Source organism: Polyodon spathula, chromosome 24 (assembly GCF_017654505.1).
Source record: "Polyodon spathula isolate WHYD16114869_AA chromosome 24, ASM1765450v1, whole genome shotgun sequence".
Lineage (NCBI taxonomy): Eukaryota > Metazoa > Chordata > Actinopteri > Acipenseriformes > Polyodontidae > Polyodon > Polyodon spathula.
Genome location: NC_054557.1, coordinates 19,441,950 through 19,459,240, shown reverse-complemented (window position 1 = coordinate 19,459,240; position 17,291 = coordinate 19,441,950). Strand labels below are relative to the sequence as shown.

At 48.8% G+C, this 17,291-nt stretch overlaps 1 protein-coding gene and 1 long non-coding RNA gene across 2 annotated transcripts in view; both read left to right on the top strand.

The window, feature by feature from the left end:
• Positions 1 to 5,791: 5,791 nt before the first annotated feature.
• Positions 5,792 to 6,535, top strand: LOC121299094. The gene is made up of 2 exons (XR_005947364.1): positions 5,792 to 5,931; positions 6,350 to 6,535. It is a non-coding gene; the product is annotated as an uncharacterized LOC121299094 (long non-coding RNA).
• Positions 6,536 to 6,540: 5 nt separating this feature from the next.
• cicb (capicua transcriptional repressor b) overlaps positions 6,541 to 17,291 on the top strand; it is a 33,625-nt gene continuing 22,874 nt past the window's right edge. Inside the window, exons 1-3 of the mRNA XM_041225715.1 lie at positions 6,541 to 6,721; positions 10,921 to 13,649; positions 13,708 to 15,377. Of these exons, the coding sequence (XP_041081649.1) occupies positions 11,020 to 13,649; positions 13,708 to 15,377 (4,300 nt within the window). The 5' untranslated portion in view covers positions 6,541 to 6,721; positions 10,921 to 11,019. The remainder of the gene's footprint in view (positions 6,722 to 10,920; positions 13,650 to 13,707; positions 15,378 to 17,291) is intronic.

The window sequence follows — 17,291 nt, the reverse complement described above, 5'->3', positions numbered from 1 at the left end:
CTCTTTGTAGTTCAGTTTGTTTATTTTTCTAGAATGCGGGCCCTCACATAACTTCACTAACTCACCCACTCACCTCCGTACAGTGTGTGTGTGTCTCACTATGTGTGCGTCAGTGTCTCAGTGTGTTTGTGTCTCAATGTGGGTGTGTTTCAGTATGTGTGTGTCTCGATGTTAGTGTGTTTCAGTGTGTGTGTGTGTCAAAATGTTTATGTGTGTTTCAGTGTGTGTGTGTGTCTCAATTGTAGTGTGTTTCAGTGTGTGTGTGTCTCAATGTGGGTGTGTTTCAGTATGTGTGTGACTGTGTGTGTGTGTCTCAATGTGAGTGTGTCTTAATGTGTGTGTGTCGGTATGTTACTGTGTGTGTCAATGTGTGTCTCACTGTGTGTTTCAGTGTGTGTGTATGTCTTAGTGTGTGTGTGTGTTTCAGTGTGTGTATGTCTTAGTGTGTGTGTTTCAGTGTGTGTGTGTGTCTCTGTGTCTGTGTTTCTCAATGTGTGTGTTTCTGTGTCTGTGTGTCTCAGTGTGTGTTTCTGTGTGTGTGTCTCTGTGAGTGTGTGTCTAAATGATGCAGTATGTTTAAACGATATTAAACATATTTATTAAGTTGTTGACCATTAAAACTATTTACTTTAGTCACAACTTTCAATATAGTGGCAATTGCTATTTATTGCTCCCTCTCTCTCCTTTACTTTCCCTCTCTCTTTCCCACTCTCACTCATTCCCCCTTTCCCAGTTAGCAGCTGCGGGTCACTAATCAGATTATCACGCCGACTCTGTGGCACAAGAGAAGAGACTGACAGCCGTGCGAGAGAGAGAAAGAGGGAGCTTATATTTGCTGTGCAGACTTTAGCAGTGCTTGTATGACTTGTCAGGCCTGTAAAGACCATTTGAATTTGAATTGAGCAATAGGAGAGAAAGCTACTCATATCTGTGAGTGTGATGGATATAGATAGATAGATAGATAGACAGATAGATAGATAGATAGATATTTTTATTTCTGTATATTTGATTCTTAACTTTAGTTTTGGCAATGCTTGTATGACCATTTGAATTTTATTTTGGGGAGGGGAGGAAAGCGAGAGGGGGAGGGAGGGAGAGGGAGAGGGAGAGGGGGAGGGAGGGTGTCTGGTCTAATGAGGGGAAGCTGTGCTGTCCAGGCGAGGTGCCAAAAGGAAAAGTTTGTTCCTGAGTCAGAAATAAACAGCGTGAAGCTGAGACTATAAACAGCAGAACGATCAAGATAGCAGCACTGAGCCAGGACACAAATAGCAGGGAAACTCCTCCCAAACCTCTCTCACACACCCTCTCTCACACTTCTCCCTACCTCTCTCACACTCCCTTTCTACACCCCTCCCTCCCTCTCTTACACTCCCTCTCTACACCCCTCCCAGACCTCTCTCACACTCCCTGTCTCACACCCCTCCCTCCCTCTCACACTCCCTCTCTCACCTCCCAAACCCCTCTCACACTCCCTCTCTACACCCCTCCCAGACCTCTCTCACACCCCTCCCTCCCTCTCTCACACGCCTTCTCTCACACCACTCCCAAACCTCTCTCACACCTCTCCCAAACCTCTCTTACGCTCCCTCTCTCACACCACTCCCAAACCTCTCTCACACTCCTCCCAAACCTCTCTCACACCTCTCCCAAACCTCTCTTACGCTCCCTCTCTCACACCCCTCTCTCCCTCTCTCTCACACTTCCTCTCTCTACACCCCTCCTTCCCTTGCTCAAATTCCCTCTCTACACCCCTCCATCCCTCTCTCTCACGAGAGTGCTGAGCAACATTTAAAAATGGAGAATAATAATAATTCTTTGCTTGTTTGTGTTTCTGAGGTGTAGATGAAATGGACCTGTGTGAAGTTACTGTCCCCTGCTGTACCTTGCTGAGTTCGGTGCTCTGTTTGGACTGAACCTCATATCTGGGTGTGTTTAATACTGACAATACCGAAATTAATAATGAAAATTAAGAATAATATTAATACTACAAGGCTAATAATAATACATTAATAAGCGTAAAACAGCTCTACATTTTTTCAAAATGAAATTAAATTATACAAATTCGAAAACAACAATTCTTACCATCTTATTTAGCCAATTAATACATAACTTCAATCCTGCCTGTCATCTCCACTTGTTTCCTGCAGGTGGCTATACCGTTCGCTCCCTCTGATCACTGATGAGAAATGCTCAGGAGCGCTCTGAATGGCTCAGCAGGAGCGGAACTGAGCAAGTTGTTACGTTGATTCTTTTACTGAGCCGCTCGGAGCCGCTCACGTACTTAACGCACCCACTACCTCTCTGTCACACTCACACACTCCCCCTCTCTAACACTCCCTCGCTCACACTCACACTCTCTCTACGTCTCTCCCTCCCCTCCCTCACTCTTTCTCTCTCGAGCAAAAGGAAACGATCTCAACACAGAAATTGCATAGTTAACCTGGACCCCCGTGTGTCACTTGTGAGTGTGTGTGTGTGTGTGTGTGTATGTGTGCGTGCTCACATGTTTATAGTGCCTAAAGGGTGAAAAAAATACACTAAACAAACACTTGTGTCTGTCTGTCTCAGTGTATCTGTGTCTGTGTCAGTGTGTGTGTGTGTGTGTGTGTGGGGGGGGGGGGGCTTTAATTAGCTATGACTTACCCTTAATGAGACACAGACTTCATCAAAGAAATACACAAAATAAAAAAACATCTTGAAAATATTTCGACTCTTAGTAAGTACTGAGTCAGTGTGGTTTCGATCAATCGCAAAATGAATTAAATACTCTCCTCTAATCCAAGCCACAATAAAGGAGAGAGATGGCAATGAAAATGGAATGAAAGAAATCAGTTCATTTCTGTCTGCTGAGCAAAGAACCAGAGCAAATCCTTTCAAGCATTTCAGTAACTCGAGCAACTTCAAAAGATTTATTTCTTTAAAAGTGTTATTTTTTAACAGCAACTACAAACCAGTAGCTTCTGTTTCCCATTAGTGGGATATGTGTGAAGTATCTCACTCTTTCCTCCCTCTCTCTCCCCCCTCTCTATCTCTCCCCCTTTGTCTCTCTTTCTCTGTCACTCCCCCTCTTTCTCTTCCACACCTTACTTCTCCCTCCCCAAATTTTATCCACTCTCTATCCCACCTCCACCTCTCTCCCAGTTCCCTCTTCCCCTCCCCCTCTTTCTTTCCCTCATCACTCTCCTATTTTCTCTCTTCCCCATCTTCCTTTCCCTTCCCCTCATACCTCTCTCCCCTCCCAACCACCCCTCTTTCACTACTCCCCCCTCTTTTTCCTCCCCTCCTCCTCCCTCCTCCCTCCTCCCCCCTACAGTTTCAAACACTACCATTAATATTTAATCATCTTTCCTTCAGTGAAGTTCTGTCAAAGCTCTGAGGATTAAATAACAATTCCTGCTCAATCTCAGTTTCATCCTCCCCCCTTCTCCTCCCTCCTCCCATTTAATAGTCCATAACTGGCGCATAACCCAACATAACCCACCTCCACCCCACATAGGCACTAAACTAATACTCTGGGGTATTGAAAGAGAAAGGGAGCCCCCTACTGAGCTAAACTGTTACTGCAGCTCATCTGAGCAGATCCCAATCAGAGATGAAGCAGTACTGGCCATGGCTGATCCTGCTGCTGTTCCTGTTTAGTTGATCTCTGAGTGGTATAGTTAGTTTACTCTGCTTCCATTCTATCACTGGCAGCCTCATTCCATTGTAGCTGGCCAAGATTTGTGCTACCATTGCCCCTCCGTGTAATACAGAAACGTCATTGCATTGCATTGTAGTGCCACTGTCTGTCTGCCATTGCATATCGTTTCGGAAGGGTATAGTTAGCACACTGCGGTCCCATTCTACCAGCCTCATGCCATTGTAGCTGCCCTGTACTTGTGCCACTGTTGCCTCTCAGTATAATACAGAGCCATTGCATTGCCATTGAAATGCCCCAGCCTGTTTGTCTGCAGTGCCATTGAAGATGATTGGGAGAGGGGGGCATCTCAGTAAAGTGTAAGTGTATTTTTGAGAATCAGTTCCACTTCAGCAGGGAATTCAATCAGCACCTGCCAGCTGATGATATCAAACTGTTTGAAGTGCAAATCCACTATCTGCTGCAAAAACACTTAATCAGGAGCTTGGAAAGGGAGGTCGGCACAACCCCACATTCACTGGTCTTGCTTTAAACGAGTGCTAACCGTGGCTTCTTCAATCCACTTTCTTATCTCTCATAAGCACTGCTTTACATGATCGCTGGCCCCCCTTCCAAGGAGTGCTAGCCACAGAAACATTATTTGAAAGAAGCAATGGTTAGCTGTCTTGAAGAAGGTCAAAATAGATTTGCATAAAGTGTATGTGTTCCAGAAACTGCCACAATCTAGAACCATTTCACCACTATCAACCTTTATTTAATTATTATTATTATTATTATTATTATTATTATTATTATTATTATTATTATTATTATATGAAGGTTTAAAAGACACGTTAGTCTGTTCAATTGTTTCATTGCTATTGTAGTGCTGCTGTCTGTCTGTCTGTCTGTCTGTGTGCATTGCAGGGGGGTGGAGGGGTGATTGACAGTTGACATAAAAGAACGTTGTAGGGGTCAGGCTGGGGTGCAGAGAGGAAAGGTCGCGGTCTAGTCAGGGTCAGGAGTCCTGCAGAGAAGTTTAAGAAGAGTCTGAGAAAGGAGTGTGGAGTGAGGGGGGCAGTACTGCCTAACGGATTTACATACAAGAGACTATGAGCTCCCCTTTAAGAGATCTCCCGTTAAGAGAATGATGATGCAAATCTCTGTTAATGTAATAGTGGTAGACAATGCTGTGTTTGTTGTACTGCTCCCTTACATTGTGTAGGACGTTTGCAACCATTCTGAGTGCTTCATGTTACGATTACTCCAATGGCATTGTTATTTGTATTCATTGATACGTCTGTGTTGCTTATTTGACTGAGTTCAGGAGCTAGTTCTAGTTGTCTAGTTGTTCATAATATGTAACACTTTGCTCACTGTCACTCACTGACAATTTGCACTTGCTTGTAAATAGCGCCCCCTATGTTCATTCTTCATATCACAGGATACCAAAGTTACACTTTGAGCAGGGGCTGGTTCATTAATTATCTTTTCTGTGCTTTACTGCTGTGTGTCAGTGTATGTTAGTATGTGTGTGTTTGTTAGTGTGTGTATGTTATCAGTGTGTATGTGTCAGTGTGTGTGTGTGTATGTGTATGTCTACAGTAGTCTAGTGGTTAGAGTTTAGTGGCTGGGAAGGAGGAAGGGAGTCTGCCAGTCTGTTTAGCCTTCAGTTTAATAGATTGCAGCAGCAGTACAGTTGTTCAATCTGCCATTATTAATACTGTATATAACAGTGGACACAGCTGAGCTCTGCTAAATATCTTTTCTCTATAAACTGTGCTTTTACTTAAGCTGCTTTGCTATGTAAGTCGGTAAGCGAATATATTAAAATTCAAACACATGCTCCCTTTGAGCTATGTGTGAGTGTGTGTGTGTGTGTGTACAGCTAGGTATAACCCGTCTTTGTTTGTACTAGAAGGGCTGCACTATTGCTAATAGTAAAAACATACACGCGCACACACCACGGGATAATTCGAGTTTACTCCAGGCCACGCCCACCCGCTACAGCTGGTGGCAACACGCGTGTTGACATCACCGCTCCGCCTTGCCATTGGTCAGAGAACCGGTCTAAGCACGGCCAATGGGAACGCGGGATGGTGACGTCAACTTTGAACTCTTCGTCCTGGCTGGACAGGGCGGAGCGTGTTGATCGGTGACGTCGCAGTAGAGACGAAGGGAGCGCTGTGATTGGGTTAGGAAAAGGATTCTGTTGCTGAGAGGAAACACAGACCAGAGTTTACAAAAAAAAAAAAAAAAAAAAAAAAAAATCACAGAAACAGAAACAAAAGCGCGGCTGAAAAAGGTGACGGACGGTGAGTTTTGCCTTCGAAAAATCGTGTTCCACTTTTTAAAATGTTACCTCAGGCTGCAGAAGCCTGTAGAAATTTGCAAGTTTTCAAAAAGAAAGACAGTTGTATTTTTTAAAAGTGTAGCGTTTCAGCCCCCACTTCTTTTACTTTTTGGCGCTGTCTGTTGTGGAATGGGTGTTTTTTTTTTTTTTTTTTTTTAGTATGCGCTTTAAACCGTGGAAGTTGATTTTAAAAACTACAACACCCAGAGACCACTGCGCGGGGAAGAGTAGCGCCTGCGTGTTTGGCGTTGGTAAACAAGCCCTGTGCTCTAGGGCCGGGCTACTGCGATTGGCCACTTGAGTTCTGTCTCCGCCCCTGTGCCCCTCTCTCTGCTGTTACTTAGCGTCCTGACTCTCGGATTGGTTACTGTATATGCCAGGGCTGAAGCGCAGAAGCCATCGACTCCGCCCTCTCCGAGCCTTCTCCCACCCGGGATTGGCCGACTGGACCCGCCTGTCAACCTGAATCTGACAGTCCGCCCCGCCCCGAGGAGTTGCAGCCGCGGGGACTGGCTACTGTACCTGTCAGTGAATTCTGATTGGATAGACGGGCCAGCTGTTAGAGGTTCATTCACCATTTTGTGTCTGTGGAGTAAAACAAGCGAGCAGAGTTTTGTGTGTTAATTTGTATGATGTGTTTTTGTTTTTTTATCTGAAGGAAAATAAAATAACACGCCGCGATGTCGGAGCTGTCGAGTGGAGCGGTGTCGTAGGGTGGCCCCCGTGACCGAGGCGCGTTCGTTTGGTTCGTGGTAAGTGTCAAGTAGCCGAGTAGTTTTTACATAGTAAACTAATGCTGCCCCGCTCTCGTAGTAATTCCTGTACTGAGCGAAGAAAAACCGGGGGGGGGGGAGTTTTATGTTCTTGCATTTTTTATTTATTATTTGTTTTTTTAATGTTTATCCACAACGTGTGATAACATGTTTACAGAGAAATTTCCCCCACTTCGTGTTGCAGGAATCATTTCCTGTCCGTTAAATTATTATTATTATTATTATTATTATTATTATTATTATTATTATATATGTATAAAATGCACGAGCAGTTTTGCCGGTCTCTTGGAGAATATGCTAATTTTTGGTTATTATTGTCAATCTTTTTCTTTTTTTTAACGTGACTAGTAGCAGACTACAGTAAAGTCAAACAAAACACAGCACTACATATTTCTGCCCCCTATCAATAACACAGTAGTGCTGGTGTTGCTCTGTAAACTGATTGCTTACAATCTATTAACATACCCTGTCTATCTATCTATATGTATGTCTCATCATACCATCTTATATGTACATGTGTACGTTATATGCACAGTATATTTTCCCTATATGCTATGTTGATAAATCCAGGCCTCTCTGCTATAGTAAGTACCATGCATAATGCTCTGTGCTAGTAGATTTTACTTGTACTGTTAGTACTGCATCCCTCTCATGTGACTGGACTTGGTGGAGCTATAGCAGGACTAAAACTTGTTTTTTGGAGAACCATCCCTTCTCTAAGGGGGATTGAGGGAGGGAGGAAGCAGTTCAGTCTCCGTGCCTCAAGATCAGGTGTTCCACTTTCCGACCAGATCATTAAAACACGAACCTGCTAGCCCCCCCCCCCCCCCCCTAGGGGGGGGGGGGGTCCAAGAGTTCTACCCAGGCCTCCAAGAGGAAATGCTGGTCTAGTGCATTAACATGAACCCGCTAGCGCCACCTAGCTCCCCCAGAGGAAAGGCTGGTCTAGTGCATTAGCAAGAACCCATGAATCAACCTACAACTGTGGAAAAAAACGATGCACACATATACCACAGATTTGAAGAGTGCCTTTTCACCCTCCCAGCAGATGACAGCAATGATACAAAGACTGGGTTGCACCCAGTAGCAATACACTGCTTCAGTAAAGTGGTTGCTCAGCTGATTGCTTTGCCTTCCTGAGACGATGTGTCAGTGACAGGAGAACGTGTCTTTAGGACAGGGAATACAGTTTTACGATCTTAAGATGGCACACCTTTCTTGCTTTGTTACTGAGTTGCCAGAAGTTTAGTTGATATGTTTAGTTCATCTTCAAATGCCAGTGTTTTGTATTAAATAATAAGAAAGTATTAAAAAGTACAGTTCTCTGCACTGTATTTAGTTTTGTGCACTGTATTTAGTTGTGTGCACTGTATTTAGTAATGCACACTGTATTTAGCAATGTACACTAGTTCTGTGCACTGTATTTAGTTCTGTGCACTGTATTTAGTAGTGTACAATGTATTCAGTAATGTACACTGTATGTAGTTGTGTACACACTATTTAGTTCTGTGTACTGTATTTAGTAATGTACAATATTTAGTTCTGTGCACTGTATTTAGTAATGTACACTGTATATAGTTGTGTGCCTGTGTTTAGTTTTGTGCACTGCATGTAGTTCTGTGCACTGTATTTAGTTACGTTGTCAACATTGTGTTTTATTAACATTTGAATAATAAGCTTGAGTGGTACAAAAATCAATGAAAACATAGCTAAAATGTAATATCTTTTCTGTTACAGTATTGAGAGTTGCCAGAAATTTACTTGAGATCTCTCTCTCTCTCTCTCTCTCTCTCTCTCTCTTTCTTTCTCTCTCTATAATATATATATATACACACACACACACACACACACACACACACACACACACACGCATGCACGCAATTCAGCTTCCAGTTACGGTATGGGTTAGTTTTGTATTAATAATGGTTAGAAAAGTATTTCTGGGTACATTAATGCTACTTGCATATGCATGTGTGATCAGTAAAGAGTCCATAAAGACTGAAAAACAATGACGAGGACCACAGATTGAATGGCAAAAAGAGGTAAATCTCTCAGCCTCTCGGAGCAACTTAACCCTACCACACTGCCTAGGGTAAATGGCCTCTTTGAGAAGCTGTGTGCTGCAGGGATTAACCAGTGTTTTGTAACCAGTTATTTTGTAATGTAGCATCTATGTTGTGCTAGTGTTTCCCCCCCACACTTTGACATATGTGCTAGGGATTTTTATCTTACAAAGCTGGCATCTCTGTTCACAATCTATTTATTGATTAATATTGGTCAGGGACAATGCACAATTCTTATTTCATTGCCGCCATGGGACTCATTGTACTGTATGCTGGACTTGGTCTTATTTCTAGTCATTGGTCCCACAGAGACAGGGTTAAACACCCTCTCAAGCCTGCCCCGAGACTTGCTCAGCAAACTGCATCAATCAAGAACTCTTTAAAGATGAAACGGACCACTTCACCACTCTAGCTGCTTTGTTTTATGTTTTTGTTGAGCGAGGGGTGCTGGAGCGACCGTTTCCAGATCCTTGCTTCGCCGTCGTTTGGAGACAAGCGCGTGGGTTCACGTGACTCGCCCAAGGTTTTTAAGAGCAAACATCAATCGCTGCTCCGCTCCACACACACGCACTGACACACACACACACACACACACACACACACACACACACAGTGCCCGCATTGGAATATTCATGATGCCAATAAACCAGGCCTCAACTGCACAGCGTTTTGTTAGAGAAAAAAAAAAATATTGTTTTGATGGATAAATACTGGGACTAAATGTTGTTATGGGTTGATGTTAATGCACTAGACCTGCCTTTCCCTTTCCTCTGGAGGCCTGGGTTCCAGTCTGGGGGGCTAGGTGGTGCTAGTGGGTTCATGTTAATGGCTTTCATTTGGGTTGAGACGAGTAGTTAGAGAGCTGAGAGTAGCAGAGGGAAATAGAGCTTGTCTGGGTGATGTCATGGCCGCAGTGCTAATATCAGACAGAAAGGAAGTTGCATTTCTTTGAAACGGGGGCACGTCACTCAACCAGCAGTGAAGCGGTTAAAACTGAACATGTAAAAAAAACAGTGCGAAAACGACCAGAATTTCCATTCCTCCCACTCCCTCCTCTCTCACTCTCTCTCGCTGTCTTTCTCTGTTTTTTTCATCGCCTCTTTATCCTTTCTTCTCTCCCATTTTATCTCCTCTCCTGTCTATCTCTTTCTTTCTTCCTCCTCTGTTTTTGTCTTCCTCTCGCTCTGTCTATCGCTCTCTCTCGCTCGCTCTCTCTCCTCTCTGATTCAGAGCTGTTCAGTGTGTGAGTTCAAGGCAGATAATGATGATAGTCTCATTTCCTGTTTGTGAATTTCACCAAGACTGATTTATTATTATTATTATTAGTAGTCGTGGTAGTTGTAGGCTTGGTGTTCCAGTGGTTAAAGATACCAGGAGATTCAAATCCTGGCTCAGCCACTGACTCGCTGTGTGTGGCCTTGAGCAAGTCACTTAACCTCCTTGTGTCTGTCCTTCAGAGCAGACGTAAAACAAACGAGGTCCTATTGGAAGAGACTCTGCAGCAGCAGCAGCAGTTGTTGATGATGCATAGTTCACCCTCCTAGTCTCTGTAAGTCGCTTTGGATAAAGGTGTCTGCTAAATGACTCATTCATAATAGTAGTAGTGTTAGTATTACAATCACTATAAAGTGTATTTCTTGTTTGATTTTGATTCCGTTGTTTTTCTTCAGATCTGAGTTTTTAGTGATCTGTAAATCATCGGCAAACTTTTTATAACACACTCCTGGCCTCCTTATAAACGTTTCGGATTGCATTTGGCTATAATCCGATTAACTCTCCATATTCATACAAACCGTTTAACCCTTCACGGACTGTGCGCTTGTTACGTGTCATGAGGACCCCCTGTGTGCTGCACCGGCTTAAAAACCTACTTTTCCGTATTGAAGCTCATGCAGCTTTTGCTCCTTTTTGTCTGTTCGCCATCTGGTGGATACCTGCAGCAACTACACCTAGGGATCAAATTGACCACGCAATAAAATATATTTAAAAAAAACAGCTGTGAGTTACAGCACGTGTATAAAGTTACACCGTAACACATTATAAAAGCACATATGTTCTGTTTGTTCATCCATTTATTTACTTTTGTGTGTGTGCATTTGTTTTTTGTTTTTTCAGATACTGTAAATAACGTCTTAAGGACGAGTAGAAAAGGAACAAGGAAGAGGAGGAGGAGGAGGAGGAAAGGAAGAGAGAACGAAAGAAACAAAAAGAAGGATGCCGTTGAAAAAGCAAGGGGGGCGCTCGCCCCCCTCCACCAGGACCAAAGCAGGGAAGAAACGTGGCCCTTCAGCCCAGCAGAACACCCCCGGTGCCCAGGGGGCCCAGGAGTCTACAGGAGGGGGGAGGGATGCAGAGAGGGAGCGAGAGAAGCAGCCGTCTTCAACAGGGGCTCAGCGCAGACCACAAGCGAGCCCAGCGGACGCCCATTATTCACAGAGCAGGACTTCTAACAGCAGAGTGCAGAGCCAGGACACAGCGGCCTCTCCCAGCAAAGGGAGCCACCAACACCATCCGCTCCCCCAGCACCGCCCTCCCCCTCCACAGGGCTCCAAGCTCAGAGAGGGCAAAGGGGCAAGGGCCAGGGAGAGCCAGCGCCCGCAGAGCACAGTAGGACTGGGGCCGGGAGAGGCGGATTGTGGAACAGGAGAGCCCTCCTCTAGCAACGCCAGCAGCAGCAGCAGCACCAGCACCAACCCTCCCTCCAGCCGGAAAACCGCCACCTTCAAATCCCGCGCCCCGAAAAAGAAGTACACTTTGGAGCATTATAGGAGTAGTTTAGGAGAAGGAGGAGGAGGAGGAGGAGAAGGAGAAGTAGCAGGGGGTGCTGGGAATACAGAGGCCATTTCGGGGGACACCATGGAGAGTGTGGGAGCCTCTCCAGTCAGCAGCAGCAGCAGCAGTAGTGGGGTTGCTTCTGATGGCAGCCGGGAAGACAGCAACGGCAGTGAGGCCCTGAGTTCGAATCTCGCCAGCTCAGGGGGGCAGACTGGGCTGGGGGAAGCCTTGGCAGCCCAGCCGGAATCAGGAAGAGGAGATGACGCTGGGAAGACAGCAGATCAGAGCAACCCCGATGGAGAACCCGACAGCATCAACGATGACGACGACAATAAAAATAACAACAATAATAAACATGATGAAGACGACAACAGTGATAACTACAACGACGACGCAAACAACCAGGAGGGTAAGTGCGGTCTGCTGTCCGTACGCTCCTCTTCCACGGACACCGCCAGCGAGCACTCTGCCGACTCTGAGCTGGAGGAAGCCAACGCCAACCGTAACCCACCTGCCCCAAGCAGCTCCACCGCAGCCAGGCTCCCCCCGCACCCGCCCCTGCCTGTCATGCACACACCCTCCCCCCAGCCCCTGCCTCTCGCACCCTCGGAGCAGCAGTGGGAGTTTCGACTAGGGCTCCCGTCCCATCGGCTGCTGGCTTGGAGGAGGGAGGGTCCCCAGCGTGGTGTGGAGACGCAGGGGAGCCTCTTGCAGGGTCTGGGGGTGCAGTTCCACGGGGAGCGCTCCCTGACCTTCTACGAGGGCCCCCCCCTGCCGCTGCCTCCCGTTCTGGATGAGGCCCTGCCCCACGATGCCGTTGTCGCTGTGGGAACCAGGGTGTGCGCCCGTGATGGCCGGGACGAGAGCCGCTACAGGGAGGGGGTCGTCACGGAAACGAGCCCTGGGCCCCCCCAGTCCTACAGGGTGCGGTTTGACAGAGCTTCCAATAATAATCCTAACAATAATGATAATAACAGGAACAATGATAATAATAATAATGATGACAATGACGCCAGCAGGAGTAACAGCGACCCAGGTGCGTCCGGTCAAGAGAAGGACTGGGCTTGGGTTGCCCGCTCAAGCCTAAGGCTGCTGCAAGCTCCCTGTGGGGGTAACAAGGAAAGCCCCTCCTCTTCCTCATCAGTTACTTCGGCAGCAGCAGTAATACTCGTAGGTCCAGGAGGGGGAGTAAGAGGAGGGGGTGGTGTCGTAGTCGAGGGGGGCAGCAGCGAGAGAATCAGGGGGGACCCTCCTCCTCCTCCCTCTCCTCCTCTTCGTCTCTCTTCCGCCAGTGAAACACAAACTCCGGAAGAGATGGAGATGGAGGTGGAAAAGGAGATCTGCACTATCAGTGCCGGCCGCGGGGTTATAAGCGTCAACACCAATAACAGCAGCAGCAGCAGCAATAATAATAACAGTACTAGCGTTTCTGCCGGCAGCAGCGAGATGGCCATTGGAGACGACAGCAGCAGCAGTAGCAGCCCTCGCTTCAAACCACAGCAGCTCAGCTCTCTGCACCCCTCTCTGTCTCTCCAGCCCACTGCAGCACAGAACCAGTCCCTCCTGCTGCTCTCCGCAAGGGAGACCCAAAACAAGAACCTGCACCAGAACCAACAGCAGCAGCATCCTCTAATCCAGAACCACACCCCTCCTGAAGACATGGAGGTGTCCAAGATCAGCCTGAACATGGCCTCCCCTTTAAGGGCAGAAAGTGTGGCTTTGCTTTTGGACAGAGGAGGTGGAGGTGTGGGAGAGGAGGATGGGGGGGCGGAGCGGCCAGGCTCCCGGGGACCCCCTGCCTCCCTGCAGCAGCACGGCTCCCAGAGACAGATTCTTTCCCCCTCCAAGTCTGCAGGGTACCCCCCGATGACAGGGGTTCGGGGAGGGGGAGGGGGAGTGTTGCCTTTGGTGCTGACAGGTGGCTCCTCCAATCGATGCCTCCTCCTCCCTGAACAGCCCTCCCCCCTCCTGCTGAGCCAGGAAGTGATGTCGTCGTCGGCAGGAAGCGGGAGGAGCAGTGCCAACAGCAGCAGCCAGGGAGGAGGGAGCGGCTGCACCACGCCGGGGGGGCTGGGAGGAGGAGGAGGAGGAGGAGGAGGGGGGGAGGAGAGGGGGGGGGGGGGGGGGGAGCGGGTCTTCCTCTCGCTCTCGCACCCCTCTGACTGCGGCCCAGCAGAAATACAAAAAAGGGGACGTGGTCTGCACCCCGAACGGCATCCGCAAGAAGTTCAACGGGAAGCAGTGGCGCCGGCTGTGCTCCCGCGAGGGCTGCATGAAGGAGTCCCAGCGCAGGGGGTACTGCTCCCGGCACCTCTCCATGAGAACCAAGGAGATGGAGAGCGGGGGAGCGGGCAGCAGCGGCCGGCTCTCCTCAGACCCCCTCTCCAGGACGGGGAGAGCCAGCAGCGAGTTCGACTGGGAGGACACGTCCCGGGACAGCAGCAGCGAGACCAGTGGCAGCCGGGCTGACTCAAGGCCCAGACTGACCCTGCCCCTCCTCCCCTCCTCCTCCTCACAGGACCTCTCCCGCTTTGACTTCGACGAGTGCGAGGCGGCCAACATGCTGGTCTCCCTGGGCAGCTCGCGCTCCGGCACCCCCTCCTTCTCCCCCATCTCCAACCAGTCCCCCTTCTCCCCGGCACCCTCCCCCTCGCGCTCCCCGCTCTTCGGCTTCCGGCCGGCCAACTTCAGCCCCATCACGGCCTCCCCCGTGATTCAGAGGGTGACGGGGGGGGCCAGGCACAGGCACATGAGCGCCAGCACCCCCAAATCAGAGGGGGCCCCGGGATTGCACCACCACAGCAGTGCCCCCCCAGGGACGGGGCACCGGGACAGAGAGAGGCATTCCTCGGGGATCCTGCCCACTTTCCATGCCAACCTGACCTTCACTGTCCCCATGAGCCCCAATAAACGCAAACTGGAAACTGTGGGCAATGCCCCTTGCTCCTCCCACTCCCACCCCGCTTCCTCCTCTGCAGCAGGATTGGGAATCTGCCTCCCGGCCCCTCCGGAATTCCAGAAGAGCGACAGCACGGACTCTGGCGTGGAGTCTGTCTCCCACACCCCGACTCTGCCCTCCACGCCAGCTGGGTTCAGGGCCATGTCTCCAGCATCGGCGGCGGCAGCAGCGACTGGGGGAGGGCAAGCCTCCTCCTCCTCTTCTTCCTCCCCCCTGCCCCTGCTCCTCTCTCCTCCCCCCTCGGCCCTCACCTCCGACCCCTCCCCCACGGTGCGCAGGGTCCCAGCCCTGACCCAGCAGCAGCAGCAGCAGCAGCAGCAGCAGCAGTCCCAGAGAGACTCCCCAGTTATCGTCCGCAACCCCGACGTGCCTTTACTGCCAGCCAAATTCGCAGAGAAGCCCCCGGAAAGCAGGGCCGGCCCCCGGACAGCCAGGCCGACGGTGGCAGGAGCTGGGAGCATTGTAGGACCTTCTTTTGCTCCTTCTTCATCGTCTTCATCGTCTTCCTCTGTGTGCCCATCGGTTAAAAGCTCTGGCCTCCAGATGCCGGTCCCCATTAACGCCTCCCACTTAGCAGCGCAGAACCAGGCAACCAACGGGTGCATTATAGTGGGCAGAGTCTCCTCTTCCTCATCCTCATCCTGCTCTGTCAGCCAGGCAGGCCCCTCCTCCTCCTCCTCCTGCTCTGCTCTGAATTCGGGGTTCACCCTGGGGATCCCTCTGCAGCAGCCTGTGCCTTTCCACCCCACCCCCACTGCACTGCTGCCCGTCATCGTGCCGTCCGAGCTCTCGCACCCGGCGCCGAGGAAGGAGATCATCATGGGCCGCCCCGGGACAGGTAAGAGAACAGCAGGGGGTGCAGGCTGGGGTCTTTGTCAGTGTTATTTAAACTAGAAGAGACCGAGTCAAGCAGACCAGCATTTGGGCTCTAGTGCCTTCATCAGTGTTATTGACTTTTACACAAACGTTTGTCACCTTATCGAATTAAACACACAGTATAACAGTGAGGCAATTTGAAAGTCAGATTTGTTGTGCGTGAAATTAAATGGATTATGTACATGCTTGTTATGCATGAAACTGCATATCAGTATGTGTGTCCTGGTGAGTGTCTCACTGTGTGTGTGTCTGCCTGTCTCTGTGTGTGTGTGCATGAGTCTCAGTGTATGTGTGAGTCTCAGTGTGTCAGTGCTTGTCTGTTTATTGTTTGAGCTGCACATTCCAGCACTCAGAACTGTGTCCAGACTTGTTCTGTTGAAAGCAGACTCGCCCAGACACACAAGTATACCTCCCTCTCATACGCAATCCCTCCCTCCCTCTCTCTCGTATGCACTCCCTCTCGTACGCACTCCCTCTCTCTCGCACGCGCTCCCTCCCTCCTTCCCTCTGACACCTTGCCTTTCTCTGCTTTTTCTCACTACAAACCCGTCTCTGTTTGAATTCAAATTGATCTTTAGTGCATCAATTAACACAGGAATATTAGAAACATAACATAACAGAGCTGATGTTGGGTGAAGTCATTGTTTCCTATCAGAGAGGTCTTCAAGGGGCTAATAGCTTCAGCAAGAGACAAACCCACAGACACTGACACACACAGATCCACTGACACACACAGACTGAGAAACACAGAAAAACTGAGACACACTGACACATACAGACAAACTGAGACACTGAAACACATAGACAAACAGACAGACACACACACTGACACAGACAAACTGAGAAACTGACACACACATACTAACACACACAGACAGACCGACACAAAGAGCAACTTAGAACCACACACACACACGCATAGACAAACTGAGACACTGACACAGACACACTGCGGGGGGTCCAGCGGTTAGAGAGAGGAGCTTCAAATCCCGCCTCAGCCACTGATTCGCTGTGTGTGTGTGTGTGTGACCCTGAGCAAGTCACTTAAACCTCCATGTGCTTAGTCCTTCCAATGAGACGTAAAACAAACGAGGTCCTATTGGAAGCGACTCTGCAGCAGCAGCAGCAGTTGTTGATGAAGCGGAGTTCACCCTCCTAGTCTCTGGAAGTCGCTTTGGGTAAAAGCATCTGCCAAACAACTAATTATTAATAATAAAAGAGAAGAGGAGACAGCAGGAGAGGGGGTGAGAGAAGGGATTCACTGATACTGTAGTGACAAAATGAATGAATGAGTGAGCAAGGCAGATGGAGAGAGGGAGGGTGAAAGGTGAGTGCAGGATAGATAGATGGTGAGAGAGAGGGAGAGGGGGAGGAGTGAAGGACTCATTAATACTGAAAGTGAGTGAGTGTGTAGGATAGATACAGAGGGAAGGAGAGTATGATTGGAAAGTTAGATGAAAGAGAGTGTGTAGGTTGGATGAGGGAGAAGGGGAGAGAGGCAGTGAGTGGCTTTGCTGACGCACGATGCCATTGTGTGCCAGGGCAGTTGCCATGACGACAGGACACTCGCATCCCACCTCCCATGTGACAGGAAGAAAAAAAAAACACCACACTAACAAACAAACAGAGTACTGAACTCACTGGGTTAATGTGAATGCACCAGACTAACCCTCACCTTCCTCTGGAGGCCTCGGTTCCAATCTGGGGGGCTAGGTGGCGCAAGTGGGATCATGTTAATGCACTAGACCAGCCTTTCACCTTCTTCTGCAGGCCTGGGTTCCAGTCTGGGATTAGTAAAGCTGCAGACTCACAGGTGAGCCTCCTATACTCACGCTGTGCTGAGCAGCGGGATCAGTTCATTCTGAGCCCGATTCTT